General features: G+C 29.2%; 1 protein-coding gene across 1 annotated transcript; it reads left to right on the top strand.

Annotated features, from left to right (window-relative positions):
• Positions 1–16,227: 16,227 nt before the first annotated feature.
• On the top strand, positions 16,228–20,803 carry LOC145605805 (ammonium transporter 3 member 3-like). Its single transcript, XM_081661869.1, has 3 exons — positions 16,228–17,048; positions 19,810–20,095; positions 20,250–20,803. Exons 1-3 carry the CDS (start codon positions 16,410–16,412, stop codon positions 20,780–20,782), a joined length of 1,458 nt encoding a protein of 485 aa, XP_081517995.1. The 5' UTR covers positions 16,228–16,409; the 3' UTR covers positions 20,783–20,803.
• The last annotated feature ends 361 nt before the right edge of the window (positions 20,804–21,164 follow it).

Genomic DNA, 21,164 nt, shown 5'->3' with positions numbered 1-21,164 from the left:
GAACATAGACATTAAACTTAGAACATAATCATAATTACTTTAGAACATAATCAGATTTACTTTAGAACATAATCTATCTAACTTAGAACATCATCAGAATTACTATAGAACATTATCAAGTAATCTTTAAAACATAGACATTAAACTTAGAACATAATCACAATTACTTTAGAACATAATCAGATTTACTTTAGAACATAATCTATCTAACTTAGAACATAATCATAATTACTTTAGAACATTATCAGATTAACTTTAGAACATAGACATCTAACTTAGAACATAATCAGAATTACTTTAGAACATAATCAGAATTACTTTAGAACATAATCAAGTAATTTAGAACATAGACATTAAACTTAGAACATAATCAGAATTACTTTAGAACATAATCAGATTAACTTTGGAACATAGACATTTAGCTTAGAACATAATCAGAATTACTTTAGAACATAATCAGAATATGGAGATGTAATTAGAACCTAATCATCTGTCTTGACACTTACATTATCCTTCTCTAGCCCTGAATTCCATTGTTTTTGACAATGTCCTTCATAGGTTTCCATGTGCTTCAACAAAAATACTCCACAATCATGATTGTTTGCATTGCTCTTCCATTTCATCTCAATATTTCTTGTTTCGAAAGTGGAGAAAACGGACTCTTGTTATCAATTTCTTCATAAAATTCACCAAATGCCTTCAACTTCAAAATTAATGATATGTAGTTTAGAATATAATCAGAATTTACTTTAGAACATATACAAGTAATTTAGAACATAGATATGTACATTAGAACATAATCAGAATAACTTAAATTAGGTTAATGTTCCAAAACGCGTTAATGTTCCAAAATTTTTATATAGCATAATAAGAAAATAATAATTAACCAAGTCAAAACTCTAGACCTTACCATCTTTGTAAAATCATATCCATATTTATCCTCAATAGAAACATTCGGTGGAAAAAATCTATTATCAATGACATCGAGAGTTCCTTCCAAAAAGTTGAAGCACAACAAATAATAGTGATCCGATAAAACAGCCGGAAAGAAAACCTACGTTTAGAACATAATCAGATACTTTAGAACATAAACAAACATGTGTTTAGAACATAATCAGATACTTTAGAACATAAACAAACATATGTGTATAACATAATCAAACATGTGTTAAAATATAATAAGATACTTTAGAACATAAATAAAAATAAATAGAATACAATAAAAATAAAAAAAAAAAATTTGTTACCAATTGGAAGTTGTTAAATGTTGTTACTTCGGCATTTGTCATTTCTTTTCTCATTTGATGAAACAAAGCTTTCTTTCTATCTTCCAAACTTTCTGTATTTTTGATGTATTTTTCAGTGCAAAGAATGAGCTGAAAAAAAAAATTAAAAATACTTTAAAACTTTGACAAGTAATTAGAACATAATTAGATTTAGAACATAGGCATTTAATTTAGAACATAATTAAAAATACTTTAGAACATTGACATGTAATTTAGAACTCAATTAGAACTACTTTAGAACATTATTAGAAATACTTTAGAACATTGATATGAAAATTAGAACATAATCAGAATTACTTTAGAAAATAGACATAATTAGAACATACATAGCATTCAGTTGAGAAAAAAAATCTACTCTTCTTGTCTACACCCCGCCTTTTGTTTTCACAATTTAATATGGAAACAAAAGCATCTGCAATGTTGTTGAACATGTGACTACATGTGACTATCCATCTCATCTCTCCTAATCACAATTGCCGCTTTGTCAGCATAAAAAAGCTCCCTAAAATGAGAACAAAAAATATATTAAATCAAAACCGCATTTAAATTTAGAGAAACATGTACTTTAGAACATAAGCATCTACCTTATAATATAAGTACAATGTTTAGAACATAAGTGTATATAATTATTATAAGCATATAAATATAAATTGATGAAATCTTACGCGTTATCTCCTTGAGCAAAAGCATACTCAGCTATCATTTTATGATCTATATTGTTGAAAAGTTTTTCATGATTAACCATAAAAGGTGAACGCAAGAACACTGGTAGCTTATCCTTTCCTCTTTTTTTTCTTGCTTCGTCTTCTTCTTCTTCTTCTTGTTTTTCTTCTTGCTTCCTATATAATTGAATTTAAAAAAAAAACAATCAACAACTATAATCAAATAATAATCAAACAGCCGTCATAGTTTAAACCTAATTTCTAATGTTTTCATAATGATTACCGTTGCTTATTTTCTTTGTTGTTCTTTTCTTCATCATGCTTCTTCTTTTCTTTTTTGGTTGTTTTGTCCTCTTTTTCTTCATTCAATGTAGAAGGAAGAGCTTAATGAAAGAAAAAATCACAATTAACAAATTCACATATTTAATTTAGAACATAACAAAAAAAAATTTAGAACATTAAAACAATTTTTGACATTATAAAAAATTACAAATATACAAATTAAATATTATAAATATCCAATATATATATAAGAAAAATAAAATTTAAATAAGTTGAAATTACCAACTATTGGTGAGGGCGACAACAAATTGAAGCTTGGAGGAGAAATATCTTTGCATGTCTTTTTTGGAGGAATTGGTGTCTTTGGTGTGTCCTCATTCCTTTTCTCTTTCTTCTTTTGTCTAAACATAATCAAAATTACTTTAGAACATGGACAAGTAATTTAGAACATAATCAGAAATACTTTAGAACATAAGCTTAAATAGTTAGAACATAATCAGAAATATTTTAAAACATTATAAAAAAATTATAATTAATCTAAGTCAAACATCAAAACCTTCATAACCAAATAATTATGTATTTTTTATTCTATTCCTAGTTCTTAACCAAAGTTGTAAAAAACACATCAAACCACACCAAACAAACTTGTAACACACAAACAAATATAAATAACTAGAACACACAAACCATTAATTCTATATTAAAGTTTTACTAAATTATCCAACATATGTTCTAAACCAAAACCATTGTTTAAATATTCCTATTACTAAGTTACATTGATTACCCTTCTTTTGCTTCAACTTTCTTGTTCATCATTTTTTCCTCCTTTTCTTTTTCTTTGGGTTCATCTTGCTTCTCATCTTGTTCTTCTTCTTTCTTCTCTTCTTTTTCTTCTTCTTTCTTCTCTTCTTGTTCTTCTTGGTTTTTCTCCTTCTCTTCTTGTTGCTTCTCTTTGTGATCACTTTCAGGCTTTAGAAAATCACAATTAAGAACATCTTCAACCATTTGATCATCTAGAGCAACTGTGAATGAAAAAGAATATAAGAAATACATGGAACATAAGAACTTTGAAAAATAAGTATAAAATACTTTATAACTAAGACATGTAATTTAAATAAATGACAAGTTACCAATTTGTGGAGAGGGCAACAAGCTATTCTCTTCATTCTCCTTGCTTTTTTCTTCTTTGTTGTTCTCTTCTTTTTCTTCTTCATTTGATGTTAAGTCTTCAAAATAATTATAAAACACAATATTAGAACATGATAATATCATAAGGATTTAATTTGGAATATAAACATAAACTTTAGAACATATAGTATAAACTTTAGAACATATAGCATAAACTTTAGAACATATAACGTAAACTTTAGAACATATAGCTTAAACTTTAGAACATAATCATATACGAATATTCTATTTCATTCTTTTTAGTACTTTTTCTTATCCAAATCAATATATTCAAAGAACATTAATAAGAAATGAGCTTGAAAATAATGTGAAATTACCAACAATAGGTGAGGAGATACTATCATCTTTCTTGTCATTGTTTTTCCTTTCATTGTTGTTCTTTTCTCTTTCTCCTTCATTTAATGTCAAATCTTCATTATAATTATAAGACACAATTTTAGAACATAACTACATAATATAGATTTGATTTGGAACATAAACACTTGATTTAAGAGCATCATTTAGAACATACGTATAATTTAGAAATTAAGCATATAATTACCATGTCTCAATGTCTTTTAATCATTGAATTTCTTCCATGCTATGTTCATCAACATATCCAATTCTTCTATGAATGCCGGCTCATCGAAGAAATGTTGATCTTGACTAAGTATAGAAGGACTTTTCTTCGGTTGGTTTTTTTCTTCTTGATTTTCCAATGGCTATATATATAAGAATACATAAGTTAGAGTCCAATATGACATTTATATATAAAAATTACACTTTAGAACATAGGCTGAAAATAGTTTAGAACATAAGTAATTTAGAACATGATTATAATACCTTTGTGGTATACTTGCCCCAAATGTTGTCTATAAGATGATGCATTTTCCCACTTGTTTCTTCCTCAACAAAGAAATCTTTTGCTTGGTCCAACATGCTATACATCTCTTTCACATTCGATGCAAGACTCTTTGCCAAATCTCCAAATTTGCTTAAAAAGCCCTAACAATTTAAAACATTAAGTAATGAGTATTTAAAACATTATAGAAATAAGTAATTAAATAAATATGAAAAAAATATTAAAACATTATACCATCATGTCATTTGGAGATGTGATAGAATTACAAGACATGGATTGTTTTTCCATAACTTTCTCCTTTCCTTTGTCTTTTCCTTGCTTCTTTGACAATGGCATGAGTTTTTTGTTCATTACTTTCTTCTCCCCTTGATTTTCTCTAATTGTCAAGGGTTGCTCTTTCTTGTCGCCTTTGTCTTTCCCTTGCTTTTCTTCAATTGTCAAGGGTTGCACTTTCTTCTTGCCTTTGTCTTTCCCTTGCCTTTTTTCCAATTCTTTTTTAAATATAACTTGCAAATTTTAGAATACATGCATAAACATAATGATAGATAAATATAAAACGGTAATTACCATTGATGGACCTTCACTTTCTTTCTTTTCATTATCCTCCGATTGTTTCTTCTTGATTCGACCCTACAAATCATAATATGAATAGATTACAAACTTTAGAACATCTGTAATAAACTTTAGAACATCTATAATAAACTTTAGAACATAAAATAAACATGCATAATACTCTTAAAAACACATGTACAATAAACTTTAGAACATATATTATAAAGTTTAGAACATATAGTACAAACTTTAAAACATAAGTATATACAAAAATCATACCACATTCAATTTCATTCTTTCTAGTATTTTTCCCTTTCCAAATCCTAGGTCTTTCTCAAACTTCAATCTTGTATAAAACCTTTCTTGGTTCCAGAATGAAAGTAGTGGAACACCACGTGGTATCTCTAACCCCTTTCTTTGTACCCGATCAAAATAGGATACCTTCAAGAACATCATTAGAAGTACTTTAGAACATTGATATATAAATTAGAACATAGATATATAATTTAGAACATCATTAGAAATACTTTAGAACATAGACATGTAACTTAGAACATAATCAGAATTACTTTAGAACATAGACAAGTAATTTAGAACATAGATATGTACATTACAACATAATTAAAATATTAGTAACATATATAATGAATGTTAAAAAAAATTAAAAATTACCATAAGAAAGATTAAAGGCCCCACGAAATATGATTCTCCATCTTGCCATTTTTTACAAGTTTCCATCAAGTGCTCCTTCACAAATTTACACCAATCCAACTTCTCTATATTCTTTATATCCTTGCAACTATACAAATACTTTACGTATAGTTGGTTGCTATTCGTTGAACGAATGCAACTATTAACTACACAAACAATGAAGTTGTAAATGAATTCATCAGAAACTTGATCTCTTTCTTTATCTACCGCTTTCACCTTTTCGATCCTACTAATCAATTGTCCATTTGTTGGAGCACCCTGTAAGTAATTTAGAACATGTACAAGTAATTTAGAACATGGACAAGTACTTTAGAACATGAACTTATATACTTTAGAACATAATCAGAAATACTTTAGAACATGAACTTATATAATTTAGAACATGATTAGAAATACTTTAGAACATTGACATGTAATTTAGAACATAAATATATGCATTAGAACATCATTAGAAATACTTTAGAACTTAAAACATAATAATAATTACTTTTAGAACATATTCGGAATTACTTTAGAACATACACAAGTAATTTAGAACATAAATATAATTTAGAACATAAGCCAAATAACAAGTTTAGGATACAAGCACAAATAAAAATATTCATACCACTTTAAGGTCAAAGTTTTTTCTCCATTTTTGCATAAAATTTGCACATTCCACATTCTCCTTATTTTCCAAGGTATCAACAATTGGAATATCTCCCATTGGCAATCCATATGTCATGTGAACATCAATTTCATCAAAGAATATTTCTTCTTCTCTCCCCGGTAGCATCAAGCAACATCTTTTGGGATCAAAATTCGTAAGAAGTTGTTTTGTCAACCTAGATTCAAATTAAAGGTTTAGAATATAGAATACATATAAATTAGAATAGAAATAAAAATAAAAATAAACAATATAATTTAATTTTAGAACATAAGAGTCGATCTTAAAATCATAAAAATAAAACTTAGTGCTAGTGCTTACCAAGAATCGGCATGATGTGGTGTATTCAATTTCAAAAAAGCTCCAAATCCAATGTTCTTAATTGCTTGCTTATGCTTTTTAGAAAGATTTACCAACACTTGTTTCATCAATTCCTTAGTTGTAACTCTTTGATAAGTTGTTTGCTTATTTTTTTTCCTCTTTGATTACTTTGACATCCTCACCATCATTTTCTTTTTCAATCTTTCTTTTCACATTTTTTTTCTGAACCACCTGAATAAAGTAGAACATTAGAAAGAATTTTAACATAATAAAAACATGAACTTTAGAACATTAGCATAAAGTATAGAACATTAGCATATAATTTAGAATACAAGTACTTGTTAAAAGCATATACTTTAGAACATAATCACATAGTTTAGAACATAATTCAAATTAGGAGAAAAAAAATTTAAATTAGAACATGAACTTTAGAACATAAGTTGATTGTTTAGAACACATGTATATACTTTAAAACATAAACTTGGAAATGAAAGAATGTAACTTACAAAAATAAAGTTACATATTATTTACTTTAGAACATAAGTATGAATATAGAATATAAACATGCAATTTATAACATTAGCATATAATTTAGAACATCAACAAATAATTTAGAACCTTTTTCTTATCATCTTTCACATCCTCTTTTGAATCATCTTTTTCCTCTAACTTTGGTCCATCCATCTCTTCATTAGTATCATCTTTTTCCTCCAACTTTTGTCCATCATCATTCTCATCCTTGTCATCATCTCCTTCTTCCTTTTTTTTGCATTTTTCTAGGTGGTTGAATCCTTGATGGAAGCTTGCTACCTCTTTTTCGTTTTAGACTTTGCACATGTTTCTCAAATTCATCTTTGTCAATTACTTCCGCTTCATTTTCAACAACTTTCCTTTAAAATCAAATATAAATAATTTAGAACATATATGATAATCTTTAGAACATAATAGAAAACTTTAGATCATAATAGAAATACTTTAGAACATAGTAGAAAACCTTAGAACATAATAAAAATACTTTAATTACCTTTTTCTTCCATAAGTAATTTTTTCATCTGGTATAATAGTAAGTTCTTCTGAATTTTCTTCATTTTGGCCTTGCATTTTGCTGCAATTTTAAAAAATAAAAAAATATTAGTAACATTCCAACATTAGTAATATATTTTAAACATAGGAATAGTTTAGAACATGCTGAAAAATAGTAATATATAGATTTTAATTTTACAAAAAAAAATGTGCAAAAATGTTTGTGGCAATAAGTTTGAAACGAGTAGAGCTAGTGCATTTATTTTTGCAACTTCTACAAGTAATTTGTAATCATATGTAGTATAATTAATTACAAATACGAGTACAACTCGAGTAGGTTGTATTTTCAGTTGGTAAGAATGGTCCCTGATTTACATATAACTACTCGGAAATGCACAAAAATCCTAGGGAAGGGAAGCCTAATAGAACCAAGCGCCTAAACAAGCAAGAAGCAGAACATAAAAGTGAGTGTTCAAATGCCATCATCCAGAGTGGCGATTTCATCATTCCAAAAGTTTACATTGCCACCAACTCTATTTACAAGAACAAGGGTACCATAATTAATCAATTATCTAGTCTAAACTCAACCCAATCCTTTCTCCTAAGCCAATAGTCTAATAGTAACATTAACTTAGAAGTAATAATGATTAAAAAGATAACACAAGTTAAAAGGTCACAGTGGACTATATTGTTTTAATAACTTTCAAGTGTCTACAAGCTCTGAAGCTCATTAATAAAAGTCTTCGCCTTCTGATTTTACCAGTTTAAAATTAAGAGCAATTGTTCTAAAACAGATTATAACAAGCAGGGAGGGGGAAATTTCAGGTGCAAGTGAAACAATAGCAATCTTAACAAGACGGAAACAACCACACTCATTCAGATAGTAAGTAGTGCACAAGTCATTGTTGCTTATCCAACATTATTACCAACTCGAGTAATTTGTAATCAGGGACCATTTTCGAGTAGTTACTCGAGTACTCCTAGGCCTTATCGAATTTGGCTATTTCGACGGTATTGTAAAGAGTCAAAGCAACAGCACAAATGAATATAAAACCCACTCGTTCTATATACACTTCTGGAACTTCACAAATCAAAAGCATCAAATCAGCAAGCCACCAAAAGTGAGGCAGCAAGCTAAAGCTAAGAGTCATAGAGAAACAAAATGAAGAACTCGTAACCTCATCAAGCCTCGACTTTCAACATCACAGTGTACTAACTACTAAGTATCACCTAAAAGGCTAAACCTGATGTTGCAATTTCAGATCAAGACACATAAGAAATTTCATGGCAGACATATACCTAGCTGCATTAGGGACTGGAGCATTGATTGGCTATCCAAACCAAAAAAACATACTTCAGATTGTACCTGATATCCATAAATTGCAAAATACACTATTGGTATATGATCCAAATTTTTATCAGTCTTCACATCAACTAACCAAATTTTGAAGATTGATTGTAGCGATTATTGTGGGGGTCATACAGGAAATAACAAAGCATTAAACCCCTCCAAATTACAACAAGATTTCCCATAAATATCATGGATGACCACTCTAAATAAACAATCATAGCTCAAATTCTGATTCTTTCAAGTAAACCATCAATTTACTTTGAGCCTAAATCAACAAGTTTGTATAATAATATTTCAACCATAACCTCAAAAACCTCTCATGTAAAAGTATATTCATGAAATCAGCCCATGTTCAAACAACCAAAACCCTAAGAACCCAGAACAGCAATTGTCCAGCCAAATCAGTTAACAAAAACCATATGACATTCGACAGATCTAATTCGAACAAAAAAAAAAAGTAATCGACATATCTAATTTTTCGAACATAATTATTCACAAAAGTTGAACAAAATAATTCACAAAAGTTGAATAAAAAAATAATGAACAATAATCGAACGAAATAATGAACAAAAATCGAACAAAAATCATTCGCAAAAATCAAACAAAATAATTCGCAAAAATTGAACAAAATAATTCACAAAGATCCGAACCCTAAATTTGCTAAACCGAACTCAAAATAATCAAACTCCATAAGAAAAATCCAACTCAAAATCGCACAAAATAAACTGCAAAAATCGACTCATAAAATCGCAAAAATAGAACCCTAAATCCGAACCCTAAAAATTGCAAAAATCACCAATTAAAACTTCAAATTCACTTAAACATCATGCTAATTTCATTAAAATTTGAACAAAATCGAAAACAAAAACATACCTGAAGCGAAATCCTTCAAAATTGCAACTTCTATCAGATTTTTGGGGGTTTTAGGAGAGAGAAAATGAGAAAATCGGGAAGTAGAGAGAGAAAGTTAGAGGAGAGAGAAAAGGTTGGGAGGTGGGTAAGGGGGTTGAAAAAGTTGGACACGTGTTTTAATCTTAGCCGTCTAAAACAACTTGATCCTACGGTTGAGATGGGTTCTTATATATCTAGGGTTCTTATATATCTAGGGGTTCTTACCGGATCCCTCCCCTATATATATATATATATATATATATATACATATATATGTATATGTAGAGGAAGGCTCATGTAAGAACCCTCCTCTATATACGAACCCAATCTTATATAAGAACCAATCTCAACCCTTTATTAGTTTTGATCTAACCATCTAAAATGATCCTTTAGTAATGACATTTCTGTAATTTTAACAATTTCGTATTTAGAACATAGAAAAAAAAATTTAGAACATAGAAAAAAATTTAGAACATAAGCAGAAAATTTTAGAACATAAGAAAAATAATTTAAAAGATAGCAAAATTTTAGAACATAAACAACTAAAATGTTAGAACATAAGAAAAATAATTTAGAACATAAGTTCGTTGAAAAAAATAATTTAGAACATAAGTTGAAAAATAATTTAGAACATAAGTTGAAAAAAATAATTAATAACATAATCTGAAAAAAAAAAAAATTTAGAACATAGGAAATATTTAGAACATAAGCTGAAAAAATAATTTAGAACATAGGAACAAATTTAGAACATTATTAAAAATAATTTGGAACATAAGTAGAAAACTTAGAAAATAGGAAAAACTTTAGAACATAAGCTGAAAAAATAATTTAGAACATAGAAAGAAAATTTAGAACATAAGTTGAAAAAAATAGCTGAAACAAATAATTTAGAACATAATCTAAAAAAAAAATTAGAACATTATTGGAAAAAATTTGGAACATAAGTAAGAAAATTTTTAGAATATAGGAAAAACTTTAGAACATAAGTTGAAAAAAATTTAGAACATAGGAAAAAGTTTAGAACATAATTAGAGTTCTTACATAAGAAAGGGTTCTTATAAGGTGGGGTTCTTACCGGATCCCTCCCCTACATATATATAGAGGAAGGCTCATGTAAGAACCCTCCTCTATATAAGAACCCAATCTTATATAAGAACCAATCTCAGCCCTTTATTAGTTTTGATCTAACCATCTAAAATGATCCTTTAGTAATGGTATTTCTGTAATTTTGAGAATTTCGTATTTAGAACATAGAAAAAAAAAATTTAGAACATAGTAAAAAAATTTAGAACATAAGTAGAAAAAATTTAGAACATAAGCAGAAAATTTTAGAACATAAGAAAAATAATTTAAAAGATAGCAAAAATTTAGAACATAAACAACCAAAAAAGTTAGAACATAAGAAAAATAATTTAGAACATAAGTTGAAAAAAAATAATCGTAGCATAGGTTAAAATTAATAACATAATCTGAAAAAAATAATTTAGAACATAGAAAATATTTAGAACATAAGCTGAAAAAATAATTTAGAATATAGGAACAAATTTAGAACATAATCTAAAAACAATTTAGAACATTAAAAATTTTTGGAACATAAGTAGAAAAAATTTAGAATATAGGAAAAACTTTAGAACATAAGCTGAAAAAATAATTTAGAACATAGGAACAAATTTAGAACATAATCAAAAAAACAATTTAGAACATTGGAAAAATTTTGGAACATAAGTAAGAAAATTTTTCGAATATAGGAAAAACTTTAGAACATAAGTTGAAAAAAATTTAGAACGTAGGAAAAAGTTTAGAACATAATTAGGGTTCTTACATAAGAAAGGGTTCTTATATAAGGTGGGGTTCTTACCGGATCCCTCCCCTGTATATGTATATATACATATATATGTATATACATATATATATATATACATATATATATATATATATATATATATATATATAATTTTTTATAATCTAAGTTAATTTAATTTTAGGAAAGTCAAAAGCGATCATATATATATATATATATATATATATATATATATATATATATATATATATATATATATATATATATATATATATATATGTATACATATATATATGTATATATATATAACACCTTTTAATACATTAGTATAGATTTGTATAAACCTACTTCAACTAGTCAAAGTCACAAATACCTTATTTAAACTACACAACTACTTATATACATTATTAATAAGTTAGATTCACCTCATTACATGCTCGCATCAAATTTCCTCTTCTCCTATGATACCTCCCAAACTCTTGGCTCTTAGCTTTGAAAAGCCAACTCCCATCCCTCCAAAATAAAAATAAATAAATAAAATCCTTACAAAGTCATGGTAGACAACACAACCATAGTCGCAAATTACTTATTGCAAGTGTGAGGGATCCTTAATATAATAGAAGTTTAGTGATCAAAGTACGGATTTCATTTTCTCCTTAAAGATACTTTATGTTTAGTTACTTAACATTAATGAAGAAAAATAAGCAAAGGTGTGAAAAATGTATTATATCTCAAATTACCTTGTTTATTAAATAATTGAACGGGAGGTAAAAATTGTAGTGTAAAAGTAATACCGTGGAAATGTGTCCTGTATGCTCCAATAAGTTTAGTTTAGTTCATTTCATTTCTTATCTTATCTTAATTTCCTTCTCTCATAAAATATTCAGTTAGTTCAGCTCATTTCAGTCAATCAGAGCATACCCTACCTATGTACTACCTCCGTTACAGGTTATGTGCAACGATTTGACATAAAGTAGAAAGGAAAAATGTCTAATCGTTGCACATAACCTGTAACAGAGGTAGTAGATAAAATACTCCCTCTGTTTTTAAATACTTGCTCCACTTTTCTTACGCAACCGTTTTAAAATACTTGCTCCACTTTTCTTATGCGGCCGTTTTTAAATCCTTGCTTCATTTTCTTACTTTTAGATTCTCTCTCCTCCAATTTTTTATTTTTTTTTGAAACATCTCTCTCCTCCAATTTACATTTTACTAACCCCGCTATCTTCGTATTCACAAAATCTTATATGTGGCTAGCTAGCCACATGTTGTGGCCACTTCACATAATCACATACAAGTCAATTAATTAAGTAATTGGGGGTGCAGTGATGAGCAAATGGAATTACCTTAAGCGTATGTAGGTTACTTAAATGAGAAATAGGGATTACTCTCTTAAATAAGTGAAATTATTCTTTCATTTTTTAAAACAAAAGAGTAGGGGTTACTCGAATGAACAAATCGAGGTAATTATTTCTAAATTACTTGAATTCACTCGTATAATGAATTTGGGTTCGTTACTTTTATGGAGAACATGAGGTTACTCTTATGAAAAATTGAGGTGACTCATACATATAAATGAATGTTACTCTTATAAACTAAGAATGTGGCCACACCGTATGGCTAGCCACATACAAGTTTTACCCCTCTATATTTTATTATTTTCTCCAATTTCTCAAAATATTATCAAGTCAAGCTTGAATATTAATAAAAAATAATAATCTCGTGAAATAATTAATAAATCAATTCCATCCTTCCATCCAACTGATTAATTAACTGTGTAACCGATTATTTGGTGCTTCTTCTCCACTTTCTCCTCTTTTCTCTCTCCAAAACCCTAGCCTCCATTGTTGAATTTTGAAGGGGCTTCCATCGATTTTAATTGGTGGAAAGCCCCAATCCTTATTTCTTTATAGTTTTTTTTTAGGTTTATATTAATGCTTCCTCCTTTTGGGAGGAACTTTTCTCCCTCGAAAGAAAGGGTTTCTGATTTCCTTCAGAAGACAAGGGTTTTTCGAGCTCCTTCAAAAGACAAGGTTTATCTCCTCTTTTTGAGGGAGAAATTTCTTAGTTTTGAATCCATGGTAGTAGATCTAATGGATTGTCGTGAAATTATTTTGTTGGTGAAAAAGTTATCAAGTTTTCGAATACGGACAAATGAATCATAAGGAAACCATCCTCACGGCTACAAAGGATCGTTAGATTGTCTCCCAACAAGGCTGTAATTTTCAGCAATATAAGCGGGGAGATGCTCCGCGGTGCAAGATCTACTCGACGATCGTAGTTTTTATGAAGGAAAATTCTATTTGATTCAATATCTTATGTATTTGTTAATGAACAAATACATAAGATATTTTTGCTATTCAAAAAAAAAATTAATATATGTTTTAATCAATATTCCATACAAACAATTGATCAAATCAACATGCTTGCTTCCATTTCCATAGTTCCAAAAAAATTAATTATAATCAATTTACCAAAACATAAATTTCTCATAAAAATAAGCATAGGAATTAATTAAACTTTAATTAAACAATTTCCAAACGATTTATCTATGCATAAAACTAAGTTTTTTCATTTATTGACACCTAAACGTGATACTACTTATAACAAAATAGCCATTTACATACTTCGTATAAAAAGTCCTTTGTGCCACCTACTCTCTTAAAACTCTCCTAGGAAGTAATTTCCTCTTCTAGAAAAATAACCCACCAATTCATATGTATATCACTCAAAATTCCTTGCAACATAATGTGATTAGAATTTACTTGAAACTTCATCAATTAAAACTTATACTTACGCTTTATTAGTGATAAAAATATCATTACTCCCTCCGTCCCTAAATTACATTCCTCTTTGGAAATTTACACGGAAATTAAAGAGGGAAGAATAAGACAAATAACAATAATTAGATAATGCAACGGAAAGTACAAAGATAGATTAGTTATTACTCATGACAAGTCATCAATCCTTTGCAAAAAAAAGGACCAATCACATGCTCCTAATTAAAAATTTTTAACCAATCATATTCATTGTAATTTGGCACAAGAATTATGAGTGAGATTAGGTAAGGATGAGTGAAAAAACGTTAAATATAAAACAGAAAAAGAGAATTGATTTACTAAAAAAAACTTACCAAAAATGGAAAAGAGGAATGTAATTTTGGAATACCAAAAATAGAAAGGAGGAATGTAATTTAGGGATGGAGGGAGTAGTATACAGCCCCTAATTGATTATAAAAACCCTAAAATCATGAATTTCAATAGGATATTTTGTCTAAAACTACATATAAAATAAATTTTTTCATTAGAAACTACCTATTATAACTCGCTTTGATTTTAGTGTTAGATTTTGACTAGCATGCTCCAAAGACAAAGTTTTGAATAAGAGAATTTAGAAATTTGAAAATTGAAATCTTGAATTATTTTTTGGAGAATTATTTTTGAAAAATTTATTATTATTTTTTTAAGAAAAAGATTAACCATTAAATGCGGATAAAAGATTTACTTATATAAAATAGACGTTGAGAAATTATCATGTTTGTAACATTTTAACATTATGTTCTGTAATATGTTCTTCTATTTTATTTTTTTTGGAACAGATATATCATGTGCATGATAGGTGCCTCGACGAACCACAGATTAAATATTTACTTATTTGTTCTCATTAACGTTAATTGCCTTCTTTTGTTAAAAAATTTTAAGAATAGTACAGGTGCGGACAGTCATACCCTTAAAAATATTTGCTTAGATATTTCTCTCATTATGTTGCCAACAATTTAAAAAGCTTTCTAAATATGACTAGTTATGTTATATCGCACGCATCCCGGCCCTTGTCTAGATAAAATCATAAATTTACTCTTAATAGTCTCAAATGAGACACGGTCTCTTCAATGTCATTTCCAATATTCTCCTTCAAGTGATGTGCTAATATCTCAATCAAATATAGTCATAATAAGTCTTTTTCATTTTAAATTCCATAAATCTACTTCAACTAGTCAAAGTCATACTTCGTATATACCTTTTTTAAACTACACAACTACTTATAGACATTATTAATAAGTTAGATTCAACTCATTACATGCTCACATCAAATTCCCTCTTCTCCTATGATACCTCCCAAACTCTTGGCTCTTAGCTTTGAAAAGCCAACTCCCATCCCTCCAAAATAAAAATAAATAAGAAAATCCTTACAAAGTCATGGTAGACAACACAATCAAAGTTCCAAATTACTTATTGCAAGTGTGAGGGATCCTTAATATAATAGAAGTTTAGTGATCAAAGTACGGATTTCATTTTCTCATTAAAGATACTTTATGTTTAGTAACTTAACATTAATGAAGAAAAATAAGCAAAAGTGTGGAAATGTATAATATTCTCAAATTACCTTTGTTAATTGAATAATTGAACGAGAGGTAAAAATTAAATGGTAGTGTAAAAGTAATACTGTGTAAATGTGTCGTGTAAGCAAGTCCATATATATTTGGTGTAATTCGGTTTAATTTTCATTTCCATTCTTTACCAATCTAGTAATCTAGATAAAATGAAACACGAAATAACAGTCAAACCAATCTTTCCAATAACCCTTCAAGTGATGTGCAAAAATCTCAATCAAATATATGTCATAGTAAGCCCTTTTCATTTTTAATTCTATAGACCTACTTCAACTAGTCAAAGTCATATATACCTTATTTAAAACTACACAACTATTATACACATTTATTAAGTTAGATTCACCTCATTATATACTCACATCAAATTCCCTCTTCTCCTATGATACCTCCCAAACTCTTGGGTCTTTGAAAAGCCAACTTTCATCCCTCCAAAAAAATTTAAAGAAAAAAATATTTACATAGTCATGGTAGACAACACAACCATAGTCCCAATAGCTTACATTAACAACTCAACCTCGGTACCACCATGGCTAAACAAAGGCGACAACGCATGGCAAATGATCGCGGCCACTCTAGTCGGTCTCCAAAGCGTACCGGGCCTAGTAATCCTCTACGGAAGCATAGTAAAAAAGAAATGGGCAGTCAACTCCGCCTTCATGGCACTCTACGCCTTTGCAGCCGTAATAATATGTTGGGTCACATGGGCATACAAGATGTCCTTTGGTAAACAACTTCTTCCATTTTGGGGTAAGGCGGGTCCTGCTCTAGGGCAGGACTTCCTCCTAAGCCAATCCGAGATACCAGAATCAGTCCATCGGAATCACCTGCTCCTTAAGCAGATGTATCCGATGGCGGCCATGGTGTGGTACCAAGGGATGTTTGCAGCTATCACAATCATATTGCTAGCAGGGTCATTATTGGGTCGAATGAATATAAGGGCGTGGATGATGTTCGTGCCGCTTTGGTTGACGTTTTCGTATACGGTGGGTGCGTTTAGCTTGTGGGGTGGAGGGTTCTTGTTTCGTTGGGGGGTGTTGGATTACTCCGGTGGTTATGTTATTCATGTTTCTTCTGGTATTGCTGGCTTAACTGCTGCTTATTGGGTAACCATTTTCTTTCCTTCCCTCAATTTGATTGTTTTTAATCATTATTTTCTTGTACATTATATCGTCTTACATGACTTTGACAATATTCATCTCGATAAGTTAATGTTTGATCATTTTTTATGTGATAAGCATAATAAGAGTATAAGACCATATACTTGAGTATATATCTCTAGTGAGATACAATATTTTTACTAAAATGAAAATATAAGAAGTTTTTTTTTTTTTTTTTTATACTATTAACTTTAATAGAAATAAATTACATCACAATTTATCTTTTTGATTTGTAACGTTAATTGATCTGATTCTTTTTTTTATAAGACACCTTATTTTTTTTGTCCAATAGTGTTTTTTATGAGAGAATCTTAGGTGGCGAAAATGATTGTAAATAAAAATACACTTTTATATTCAATTTGGTCAATTAAGTAATTACTTCGTAGATTCCAACAAAAAAAAATGTTATTGACCTATTATATGTTAGAATCAAATATAAATGTAAAGATTTTTAGATTAAAAGAACAGATTAACAAAGACAGAAGGATTAATTAATGAGCTAGCAATTTTATTCCTTTCGTTGTCAATGATTGTTATAGTTATAATTTTTTTTTTTTTATATAATTATACTATTTGATTCAGAATATAAATTCATTGAAAATTTGATTTTATACTTTGATTGTATTTAGTCAGTACAAGTCTAGAGCTGGAACATGTACATCATTGACTTGTAGTTGGTGTTTAAAGTAAGGAGGCTTTTAATTCCCTGACTTTCTATTGGTTGATTTATTACCTAACTTAAAACTATCGTTCCTTCATTATTCCTTATGTAAGATAAACATTAGGCAATTCATTCACAAAGTGTTTATGCAAATTTTAGAACATAATAAAATTGTGGAAGTGCATAGTTAGGGTCTGTTCACATTTACTTAATTTCAGTTCAGTTCAGTTCATTTCAGCTCCAATCAGTTTAGTTTAGTTCAGCTCCATTCAGTTAAATTCAGCTCTTAATTTTCTTCTCTCATAAAATATTCATTTCAGCTCAATTCAGTTCAGCTCAGCTCCAATCAGTTCAGTTCAGTTCAGTTCAACTCTTAATTTCCTTCTCTCATAAAATATTTATTTCAGCTCAGTTCAGTTCAGTTTAGCTCAGCTCTAATCAGTTCAGTTCAGCTCAGTTCAGTAATTGTGAACAGACCCTTAATATGAATCATTGTCTTTTCTTCTAATTTAGAGAAAGTTGTCATTGTACTAGATTCAAAATTATTAAAACCTTATTAAGGTGTTAATGCACATACAAGAAATATTGCCCTACATCAGTTTTAGTTTGCGAGGCAAGTTGCACAACAAGTAATGTTAGTTATTTAGTTAATGACCGGCGCACTTGTTAATGCGCAATTTTGACCAATGATATTTGTAATTATTAATATGTATAGTTACTGCATGTAAGTGGTGTAGAAGTTATAGTTAAGAATTTATTTAGTAATGGAGGGAATACTTATGTAAATACTCTATATACAAGCAACGTAGCATAAACTTGTTCCCCTGACGGTCTGACAGTGTTTCTTGTTTTTGGAGTGTTACTGTAATAGACATTTGTTCAAACTAGATTCTTCCCAAAAAAAAAAAAAAAAAAAAAAAAAAAAAAAAAAAAAAAAACCTAGATTCTTATTTTGTTTGTATAATGATAGTTGTAGCCGCCTAGATTGACTTAAATAACATAATTGGGGTAAAACACTAGTTGTACAAGGAAACTATTCCCATTACTTAGCTTCCTAAACAATGACATGATCCTTTCATGGCAATTACCTATCAATATTTCTATTAGTCAGTTTAAATATACTTTATTAATTTTTTTTTGAAAAAAAGGAAAACAATTTTTTATTTTTTATTATTATTTTTTTTAATCTCTTACCTTTTCTTTTTTTTTTTTGAAACCTTACTTAATACTATAAAGATTAGTAGTTTTTGAAAATAAGGGATAGCTCTAGTGGTAAAAACTTTCCTCCCGGTTCAGGGATCCTGGGATCGATTTTTACCACCTGCCCTTGTGACTCTCTAAACACCAAAAAAAAAAAAAAAAAAAAAGTTCTAAACAATGATTAATGCAAGTTGTTTGTTGCATTATCTTTTCTCTTTATTCTTTAATTAAAGATTTAGATATAATACATAGCTTTTAATATTCTAGAAGAGGTGGAACTGTGGAAGAGATAATTAGAATGAGAAGATTCAATTCATCAAAATAGGACAGAGAATTTTATTTTTATTTTTTTTGACAAGAAAATAGGACAGAGAATTTAATTTTGTTTATTTTGTATAAAAACAAATGTACATATCTTTCAAACTATAAAAAAGAAAAAGAAAAGAAATGAAAAGACCAAGTCTATATTTGGAGTCTTGATTTCTTGAAAATTAAGATTTATGCTAGATAAAAATTAGTTAATAATTTTTATGATCTATATTATCATTTGATAACCACAAACATTTTAAGTACTCCACTTTAAGAATACGATTGAAATTGGACAAAACTTTATAAATATGAATGAAATACTCGTAATCTGTTAGAGGACTAAAGCCCAAAATCAATTTAGCTTAACCTTATGGTTGAAATTCAAGATCGATTTATATATTCTATCATAATATGATACAATCAGTTTTGTCGCATACGTAGTAGTAAGTGACAAGATATTCAAGATAAGCATGCATACGTCATCTTAATGGACCAAATATACGTAAGATCGAGAGTAATTGGAAAATTTGTATGTAGGTGGGTCCAAGATTGAAGAACGATAGAGAAAGGTTTCCTCCAAACAACATATTATTGATGTTGGCAGGTGCAGGACTACTATGGTTAGGATGGTCAGGTTTCAATGGTGGAGGCACATTTAGTGCTAATATTGAATCTTCCTTGGCTATCATTAACACCAATGTTTGTGCTGCCACTAGCTTGCTCATGTGGACGTTACTTGATGTCCTCTATTTCAAAAAACCTTCCGTTATCGGTGCAGTTCAAGGCATGATGACTGGCCTCGTCTGCATTACTCCTGGTGCTGGTAATTTGTTAATCCCTCTATCCCATATTACTTTAGATGCAGTTAGTTTGACTTTAATAGTCAAACATGACAAACTTTATTTGACCACATTCACTATGACATATAGTTAGGGCTTAAATGGTTAAAAAACGTGTTCACTTGTATATATGTATAGGTCTTGTCCAAGGATGGTCAGCAATTGTGATGGGCATATTATCAGGTAGCATACCATGGTTCACAATGATAATTGTCCACAAAAAATGGAAACCAATGCAAGCCATCGACGACACACTAGGAGTTTTCCACACACACGCGGTGGCTGGACTCCTAGGAGGTATACTCACTGGCATCTTTGCCAACCCTAGACTAACAAGGGTATTCTTGGGTGAGGAAGGTGTCTCCATAGACAAACGAGGCGCAATCTATGGTGGTGGAGGAGGAACCCAAGTACTTATGCAAATAGTAGGAGGGTTATTTGTCATAGGGTGGAACCTTGTATCAACATCTATAATTTGTGTGCTAATTAGATTGGTAATTCCACTAAGAATGTCCGACGAAGAGTTGTTGATAGGAGATGATGCCGCGCATGGTGAAGAGGCGTATGCACTGTGGGGTGACGGGGAGAAGTATGACTCTACGGTGCATGCTAGTCAACATGATGATTATGTGCGTAACACTAGGTCTGTTGGTGCTACTCAAGTTGTATGATGATATAAGCTACTTATCTACTATAATATGGTTCATTTTAGATTTAAGTGGGAGTGTCATAACATGTTAGAGTTCCAATGTGTGATGTGTGCTTCAATTTCGACAATTATTCTCATTTATTCATTTACGGAGATTTTTTTTAATAAAAAAACCTATATATATATTTTTGTTAAAATTAGTTGTTGTAGATTGTGGTAGCTATTAATAAAATGTACTAGCTATCAATAAAATGTACGTACTCATAGTGATTTAGTTCTAGATTTACTTAAAAGTTTTGCTGTAAATAAATTAAAGTAGACAATAACTTTTCTAGAATTGATCATGCATGCATGTGAAAGTCAAGCTATATATACATTCACTAACAAATTAAATTCACTAGGGC

This window comes from Chenopodium album, chromosome 22 (assembly GCF_948465745.1).
Source record: "Chenopodium album chromosome 22, dcCheAlbu1.1, whole genome shotgun sequence".
Classification (NCBI taxonomy): domain Eukaryota; kingdom Viridiplantae; phylum Streptophyta; class Magnoliopsida; order Caryophyllales; family Amaranthaceae; genus Chenopodium; species Chenopodium album.
The sequence above is the reverse complement of the archived record's forward strand: the minus strand, read 5'-3'. Positions and strand labels throughout refer to the sequence as shown.